This window comes from Pundamilia nyererei, unplaced genomic scaffold (assembly GCF_000239375.1).
Source record: "Pundamilia nyererei isolate P.nyererei 1_Seehausen unplaced genomic scaffold, PunNye1.0 scaffold00012, whole genome shotgun sequence".
Lineage (NCBI taxonomy): Eukaryota > Metazoa > Chordata > Actinopteri > Cichliformes > Cichlidae > Pundamilia > Pundamilia nyererei.
Window position 1 is genome coordinate 4,845,249 of NW_005187413.1, and position 9,357 is coordinate 4,854,605.

Below are 9,357 nucleotides of genomic sequence, written 5' to 3' on the forward strand. Positions count from 1 at the left end.
TATCTGCTCAGAACAAAGTTGCACAAATCTTTTTGGTGGTGCAGCATTTTTAAACAAGATGACCTTCTGAAAAGTAAAGGTTCTGTTTTTGCTAAGGATATCACAGTGACGTTGCTGTGTTAGGGATTCCTGTCAAGAACATTTAGGCTTGTTTATAAAATGACCTCATTGGTTTTAAAGATAAAGATGCAGTAGCTGATGAGAAATTATCAACACACTGCCTGCTTCAGTGAGTTGCTTTCTATATAATTAAAGATAACTGTGCTGTGTTTTAATTTATTACTCTTGATGTGCTTTAAAAGCTAAGCGTAGGGCATAAAATCCTATGAAGATGCACTTTATTTACACTTCATTTCTCAATATAAAAGAGCAGAAGTAATCAGGCAGTTTTCACCACAAGTATTTTATAGACCCTGCATACCCATTATTTATCTATCTATTGGATACAGAGGACCAATATATCTCTACAAACAGAGCATTACTGGAAACCAGTATAATAACTAATCACTTGTGATGCCTAACTAGGATCAAGTGATTAAAATATAGCATTGAGAAGCTAATAAATAACAAATTGTATTTCTATTTTCAGTGACCTATAGTTTAATCCAGCTTTATAAGACTGCATGCATCATGTATGCATTTAAAGTACCCTTTGAACTACCAAAAGTGCAGTATGTACAGGCTCAAGACACAGAAATGTTTTCTTTACAAGCAAACATACACCCACTTTGCATCACACCCTGCTGGTTCCGTACTCGTTCGACAGGTTTTCTCGTCAGAACAAACAACGCCACACCCTCGCAGTTCTCTCACCTCCACTGTCCAGGTGCAGGGATCACAGAGAGGGGTGGGGGAGGCAAAGGGGAGGAAGGAGGAGGGTCATTATCCCCTTTGAGGGTGGAGCAAAAGGGGAGGCGAAGAAAGCGGATGAAGCATTTGAAGCTCATATTGACATGTGGCTCTGTAGGCTCCTGTGTGCACAGGTAAGAACGAATGAACTTCGTGGTAGATTGATACTATCTGGTGCTTGTAGTGTAGATTTCCACCTGTAGCCGTGTGGTAGAGGTGGCGGGAGTGTTTACACAGGTTAAACCAGTTTCATTGCCAGGAAGTGGACATGCTGGCAGTCAGGTCACAGCAAAGTTTACTGTACATTTGCACCAGTTCCCATTACTGAATGTGAACTGCATTTATTACTATTTATTTCTTATCTTGCCTTTGGAAGACATAATTTTGGAAAAAATGTAAATAGAATTGATATTTACCCGACATGACATGAACCTATTCCTAGAATTTTCTTTTCGGTCATTTGCAAACAGCCTTCAGTTCCAGGGTTCAGTGTTAATGTAAACAACTAAATATTGACTGTGAAGCATGCTGGCAGTTGAATGACCAGAATGACCATGTAAAACATAGATTTGACTTTGCAAGATGTTCCAGAAATGTTTGTATTTGTCATCCCTGAATTCTTCCACCCTGAGACAAGAAGCCATTTTAATATGTCAACCCTGTTTTTTTTCAGCCATGGATGGTGTGTTGGAAGGCGCGGCTGTGTTGTGTGCATGTAAACTGGCCTGCAGTCTACTCTTCCTGCCCTCATTGGCCGACTCCTACAGTGCTGTCAGTTTCTGCTGCTGCTGCCTCCTCGTCTTCACAGACTTCCTGGTCACAGGTGAGGGCTTGATTAGGACACTGCAGGATTCTAACCAGTGTTTCCAGTTCCCCCACAGCCCTCTTATACAAACTGAATCACTTGAATTAGTTTAAAATATCAGAAGGTGTTTCCAACAACCTGTATGTTCAAGTTTCCAAAATTTTTTTATTTTTTAAGATTAACCTTACCTCACAGCAGAATCTTGGTTTTACTGACCTCCAGTGGCTTAAGCACTCACCATGCAATGGTGACATCACTGCTGGGTGTGGCTATAGGTGCAGCAAATAATGAATCAAATAGAATAATGATGCCTCGATGGCCTTACAGAAATAGTGAATTTGTTGATCCAGTACACTCTCTGTAATAAATGCACTGCAGACACAACAGAAAGGAGATGCTGTGAAACGTCACACGTTTTATTTATTGCCAGTGGCTGAGATGTGGCAGTATGTAGCCACAGGCTTTGATCACAGCTGCAGCTGCTCTGCCTGGGATCTGCTGGCTGAGGATGTGATTAATGCTCAGGCTTCAGCAGCATTTGCTGTTGAATCTGCGGACTGTGGATGTGTGCCTCTGTCGATGGAGGAAAACATTTCTGTGAGGTTTCTGATTAAACTGTTAGAGTGTGAGGACTGAAGGAGCATTTTGAAGCAAAGCATGTTTTGCCCTCCCTACGCTTCAAAATGCTGGAGTCAGCAGGAGCCATGAGAAGTTACTGTTTTTCTACATCACAAAAAATGAAACAAAAGTTGGAAAGGTTTGCTTTAAACTTACTTTCAATACATTTGTTTACTGTTGAACTTTTTAAATCTTAAAGTCATGTAACACTTGACAAAGTCAATGAGTATATATCCTCCTAAATGTTTCAGCGGGGTCTCAATTCATAGATTAACAGCACTTCATAAATACTGTGTTTTCCCATATTTCAAAAATATTTCAAAATCCATGGTCCAATCAAATCTGAAAACCTGCCTTATATCCTTCTGCAAGAGGTCTAAACTCTGACAGGTGATGACTTTTGTACTTTTATTGTCTATAATTTGCTTTTATTGAACATGGAAAAAAGAAACTCTGTATCTATTAAGAAATGCAGCTGGTGTTTCTTAACAGAGACATGTTACAACTCATTCTTTTTAGTACAAAGAGATCTCGGGTAAATACGAGCAGTGGTTTCACAACTCCGACCTGAGTCGGTCTAATCAGCTTTAAGAACCAAAATGCCTGGTAAATTAATTGGGAGCCTGTTTAATCTAATTTATAATAACCTCATCTATAATAAATGTTTATATTAATAAGGTGAATAGACATCAAAGCAGCAATATCTACCAAACAAACTTGAGAAGAATAAAGAAGTATGAATTTAAAAAAGATATAAAAGTGTTTTTCATGTTCACTGTAGGTAAAATGGAAAAGGAAATGAACTTGTATCTTCATCTGAGAGCTACAGATTAAATAATTATTGTAATCTTTGAGTTTGGGTTGTTGTTGTTACTTTACTTTTGGAACTTCGGATGAACATTTTCACAGTTTTCTGATAGAACAAGAAAACAAATGACAGATTCTAGAATAATAAATATGTGCAAGTTGCTGTTATGTGAGATGTAGTGATCCTGGAACTAGTTCCACTCGCTGCCAGACGCCTTTTTATTTACATGATAAGAGATGCAAATGCTATTGTTTGCTAAAATAAAGATAAATAAAACAGACCTTATGTAAATTTCACCACTCCTTTTGGTTTTGGCTGGGGCAGTGGTTTAGGAGGCAAGACACATGAACTCCTACACAGTTACCAGAGTTATTCATACTTCAATCGGTCAAACTGTGTTTGTATGGAGGGGTGTGTTCGGATAAAAAATGATTTGCGGGCTGAGTTACCTTACACCTATATTAGGATGAAGTGTTTTTCAGAGCTTTGTCTTTAATAAAATGGCAGAATATTTATTTTAAGTTACTTCATTAAACCAACCCTTTCTCTTCTTTGTGATATCTAATTACCTGGTCTTATCCAGTCATCTAACCCACTGACTCTGACACTTTTTCTTTGTGTTTTGTGTTTCTGCAGCTTTTCTGAGTTGCCTTTGCATCTTTGACTCTTGGCTGACTGACTTGACTCCATCAGGGGATTTTATTGCCCTGCGCTTCCTGCTCTTTCTCAGCCAAACCTATGGAGCGGTGCTGCTGCTGACCGCACCTCTGATCGCTGTGGAGACTGTGATCAGACTCCTCTGGCCTTGTGTTGTCGTCCCTCTCAGGACAGCAAGGCGGACAGCAGGCTCTGATGGACAGTGTTGTGATGGGAAAGAGGAGGAAGAGGAAGACAGCAGCGGCTCAGATGAAGACATACGGTCTCATGTTGTCGGCTACCTCTGCTGCCTGTCAGTGTGGGTCATTGTCGCCCTCAATGTCAGGGGGCAATGGAAGCTGGAGGAAGTGTGGGCTGCTGCCTGTCTCCACACAAATAGCTCCCTTGTCAGATGTCTGCCCAGCCTCTTCAGCCCCATTCCTAGCGGCATAAATCTCTGCTGGTCCATGGGCTTCTTCCTCCTTCTGCTCCTGCTGACCACGAGCAGCACAGGCCTTCAAAGGAGACGCCAAGGCCATTCGCTGATGTTCAGAGTCTTCAATAAAGGCGACTGTCACTGCCAAGAACTCATTCCAGAGTCGTCCGCACCCCTCAAGCCTGTAAAACCAGGGATGTTGGTGTCTGAGCCAGCACAGCATGTTGACCCAGAGAAAACAGAGAGCAGCTGTACTGTTCATACAGCCTGGAACAGCTGGCAGATGTTGACATGCAACCATGGAGACTTTGTCCTTATTTCCCCAATGTGTTTGTCTGGAAAGAAGGGAAGTCAGGAGCAAGAAATGGCAAGGAGAGATGTATCTGTGGCATTTATCACAGAGGAAAACGTGGACTCACAGTGCAGGAGCTGGTGTGGGTGGCGACAGTGGGGTTTTCCCAGCCTCGGGGTGAATGTAATGATAGGGTTGGTATGTGTGCTCTCCATATTTGCGCTGCCTCTCAACCTAAGCGTGAACGTTGTTCTCGTCAGGACTATTGAGACTCTGCTGGAGCTGTGTATCAAATCTGTACTTTCATCAAACATAGCGGCAAACACAAGAGACACGTCTACCTCTGGTGATGAAACACTCATTTAACGCCAAACAAATGGGGAGAGAAAGTGGAACCTGATTGGTCGCCGTTTGCAACACAGTCATCAGATTACAGCTGGCTTGGCTGTTAACACTGGCTTGAATAGAGCACAAATGCACATTTGCGTGCAGCTATTCACATGTGAGGAGTAATATGTGGAAACTGCTGATAGCTGTTGAGGAGGCAGGTTGAGGCGTGCTTGGTAGAAAGACACTAAAAACCTCGACTGGAACAGATGGCTGGAAGGCCTCTCCTTACTATTCAGAGCTTTGGGATCTGCCACTATTTGTCATTACACAGTGGGTTACAAAACAAGCCACTCCAGTATAAATAAGACTAATACAGGCGCAAACACTGTTTTGAAAGTTATGAACGGGATGAATTAATATGAGTCTGCTGATGCTCCATCACATAATGCTTGTTTAAAGCTGCATATAAATAAATGCTGAGTGACTGCAGGGCACACCGGGAATTCTTTTGGTTTTCTTTGTAGGTTTGTTCCAAAGGATTCAACTGAAGCTGAAGTATGTGAACTTGAATACTTATTATTCAAGTTATTCGGAAGTTAACAATCACAATTGCGCATTGAAATAGAACAAATGATCACTTTATAAAAGCAGCGTGAAGCATTAAATCTGTGATTTCAGTTTCTTTGCCATGTTTCTGCTTTCTGTGACCTGTTAGCTGCTTACTTACTATCCACTTCACTAGGGACACCTGTTCAACTGCTCATTAACACCAATCACCAGTCAACTGGCAGCAACTCTATGCATTTAGGCTTGTGGACATGGTCTTAACAACCAACTGAAGAATGGGGAAGAGAGATCTGGGTGAACATGCTGGCGTTGTTGATGCCAGACAGGCTGGTCTGACAATTTCAGAAGCTGCAGATATGCTGGGATTTTCCCACTTAACCATAAGTATTTCTCCATAAAAGAGAAAATATAAAAAATGGTCCGAGGAGAATGGCCAGACTGCTTCAGCCTCTTGGGAACACTCAAAGAACATTACAACCAAGGTGTGCAGAAGAGCATCTCTTCTTGAACCTTAAAGCAGATGGGCTACAATAGCAGAAGACCACACGTGGTTCCAATCCTGTCAGCTAAGAACAGGAAACTGAGGCTATCATCACACAGGTTCCCCAAAATTGGACAATAAAAGATTGGTAAAATGTTGCCTGATCTGATCAGATGGTAGGGTCAGAATTTGGTGTTAATAACATGATAGGTTGCATCCATCCTGCCTGGTATCAGTGGCTCAGGCTGGTGGTGAAGGTAAGTGTGAGGGATATCTTTTGGCACATTTTGGGTCACTTTGCATCATCTGAGTATCATTTAAGCACCAAAGCGTACCTGAGTATTGTTTCTGACACACTGTACCCATCTTCTGATGGCTGCTTCAAGCAGGATAAAGCATCATGTCACAAGCTCAAATCATCTCAAACTGCTTTGTTGAACGTGACAATGAGTTCACTGTATGGCCTCCACTGTCAACAGATCTCAATCCATCTCTGGGATTTTGTGGAACAACAGATTCACATCATGGATGTGCCGAAAGCAAATCCGCAGCACCCGTGTGATGCTATGATATCAATACGGACCAAAACCTCAGAGGAATGTTTCCACCACCTTGTTCAATTAAAAATTTCAAAAGCATTGAACCCTGTAGTAGCAAGGTGTTTTTAATAAAATGTCCAATGAGTGTCTTCTTGTAATACTTATTTATGAGTAATAAGACCTCTTTTTATAGTAAATGCTTTTACTTTATATATTTTTACTGACTACATTTTCAATGCAGGAATTTTGAAAATAATCAAATTTTATTCTGTTTAAATTTGTGCTTTTACTTAAAAACAGGCACAGAAATTATTTCCACTCTCGTTTCTGTCCTTTAAGTTGAACATTAACTTTGCACAGACTGGAATAGGTACCTTTGCTCTTTCAAAAAGTACCAAAGAAGTACCATTCAGCCCCACTAAATCTCTCTGACAGCTGAAGTTGTTCCCGTGTTACCTGTTTCTGTTGTTGGTGACTTGTTTGACTTTCATCTGGTTGTCTGGCAACAAGTCCCTGCAAAAACTAAAACCTGGCTCTTAAAGTCTGTGATTCTACAGAAGAATCTTCTTTTGTACGCATTGGCTAAACAAAAAAAATGTAAGGTGTTATTAGTGAGGCTTAGAGATAACTGACGATAGGTTCTAGTTTCTTTTATATTAGTGGTGTCAAAGTCATTCATGTTCATGCCCCCCCCCCCACCCCCGCTGGTTCTGGCCTGCAGGCTGTACACTTGACACCTCTGCTTTAGAAACAAAACTGACTTGGTCCTCTGGCAATATCTTCATATTTAACAGGCATGTATCCTGCTCAGAAAAGGTTATCGGGTTTTCCTGTCCAGACACATGAGACAGCACATTTCTCAAACCTTTAAAAAAAAAAAAAAGGAAACCCAAAACAACTTAGGACCAGTTTCGCAAATGGTAGAGCCGCTTTAGACCAATAGGTCTCAAATTGTTCTGGCATGCTCTCTTTAGTTAGTTTTGGCGTTTCAGTGATTAAAAAAAATCCAAATGAAAGTTTTAGAGGAATAACTTTCAAATTAATCTTAATTTACTCCAATTTTGTGTGTCTTCTCTTGTCTCTGCACTTTATTGAGACATCTACAGTTCAGTCCATACGTTTGAGGACAGTGAGGCCTTTTTTTTGCCTTTGTACACGACTACAGACTATTTAAATCAAACAATCATCATGTGATTTAAGTGCAGACTTTAAGCTTTAATTCAAGTGACTGAGCAAAAGTTTTCCATCAACTGTTTAGGTGTTACAGACATTTTCAGTGGCTCAGAAATAATTGGATAATTAACTGACAGGCCACTTCGTGTTCAGGTTCCCTGGTTGTTTCATAACAAATGAAGCAGATAAATGAGCTGAAGTTAAATCCAAGTGTTGATCTTGTCAGTGAAAAGTGAAGAATGACATTTTCCGGCTGAAAAAAATGTGGAAAAACTTTAAGAGTTGCCAAATCATCAATCACATTCCTGAAAAGAAGGAATGCACCGGCCAGCTCAGCAATATCAAAAGATCTGAAAGACCACAGTAGACTGCTAAAGTGGATGATGACAGGATTATTTCCGTCTTTAAGAAGAACACCTTCATAACGTCCATCCAAGTCCAGGTGTATCTTTTTTTTTTTAGATCTACAATCAAGAGACACCTTCATGTATGGAAATATAGACGGTTTACAACAAGGTGCAAACCACTGGTTACACTCAAGAACAAGGAGGACAGATTACAGGGTGGGCCATTTATATGGATACACTGTAATAAAATGGGAATGGTTGGTTTCATGAGTTATTTACAAGTTTCTCTTTGTTCACAGATGGGTGAACTCGTAGGGTGTCTTGCATTGAAATCTGCTGCAATGACCCGGTTACTGCGTTCACCAGATATCAACACAATTTCGATCCGCTCCTCACGTGTTAACCTCTTCAACATGTCAATGGCTGCGAACAAAGAGAAACTTGTAAATAACTCATGAAAGAATAAAGTTACGTTGAAACCAAGCACACCATTGTTTTTCTTGTGACATTACCAATAAGTTTGATGTGTCACATGGCCCTCTTCCTATTGAAAAAACAAAAGTTGTATCCAAGATGGCCGACTTCTAAATGGCCACCATGGTCACCACCCATCTTGAGGTGTTTGCCCCCTCACATATACTAATGTGCCACAAACAGGACTTTAATATCACCAACCATTCCCATTTTATTACGGTGTATCCATATAAATGGCCCACCCTGTAGATTAGACTTTGACAGAAAATATCTGCAGGAACCTGCACGGTTCTGTTCTTCAGAGCGATGAAACTAAGATAAATGTGTACCAGAATGATGAGAAAAGAAATCGATGGAGGAGGGAAACGGCTCATCTGAAGCCAGAGATCTGTCAAACATGATCGACATAGCGTTGTGGCATCGGCATGCATGGCTGCAGGGAACCAGGCTACTAGCGCTTATTTGATGATGATGATGATGATATATAGCAGCAGTCACATCATCACATCTGAAGTCTACAGATTCAGGCTAATGCTGAGTGCTTCGCAGTGCTACTGAATAATGACCCAAAGCATACTGCTAAAGAAACGTAAAGAAGTTGGGCATATTCTTGAATGGCCAAGTCAGATAGCTGATCACAATCCAGCAGTGTAGCTTTTTTCAATAAATGCAAAACTGGAGGCAGAGAGACTCACAAACAAGCAGCACCTTCAGCAGAACATCATTAACTGCAAAGGATTTTCATCCACGTAATAAAAACAATTACAATTCTGCTAGTTTGTTCAATTAATTCTGAACATTTTGAGAAAATGGGGGACTATTTATAAAAAATACATTTAAAAAAGACTATAATTCCTGAACAATGAATGCTTTACTTTTGTCAAATACCTTGAATTAAAGCTGGAAGCCTGTGCTTCAAATACTGATTCTTTGATTTAAAATCCCCTGCAGTGGTGTGCATAGACAAAATTAAAAACAAACAAACAAAAAAACCAAATCTGT

General features: G+C 40.5%; 1 protein-coding gene across 1 annotated transcript; it reads left to right on the forward strand.

The window, feature by feature from the left end:
* The first annotated feature begins 817 nt into the window (after positions 1 to 817).
* On the forward strand, positions 818 to 4,846 carry LOC102212477 (uncharacterized). The gene is made up of 3 exons (XM_005724619.1): positions 818 to 983; positions 1,523 to 1,672; positions 3,717 to 4,846. Exons 2-3 carry the CDS (start codon positions 1,525 to 1,527, stop codon positions 4,808 to 4,810), a joined length of 1,242 nt encoding a protein of 413 aa, XP_005724676.1. The 5' UTR covers positions 818 to 983; positions 1,523 to 1,524; the 3' UTR covers positions 4,811 to 4,846.
* The last annotated feature ends 4,511 nt before the right edge of the window (positions 4,847 to 9,357 follow it).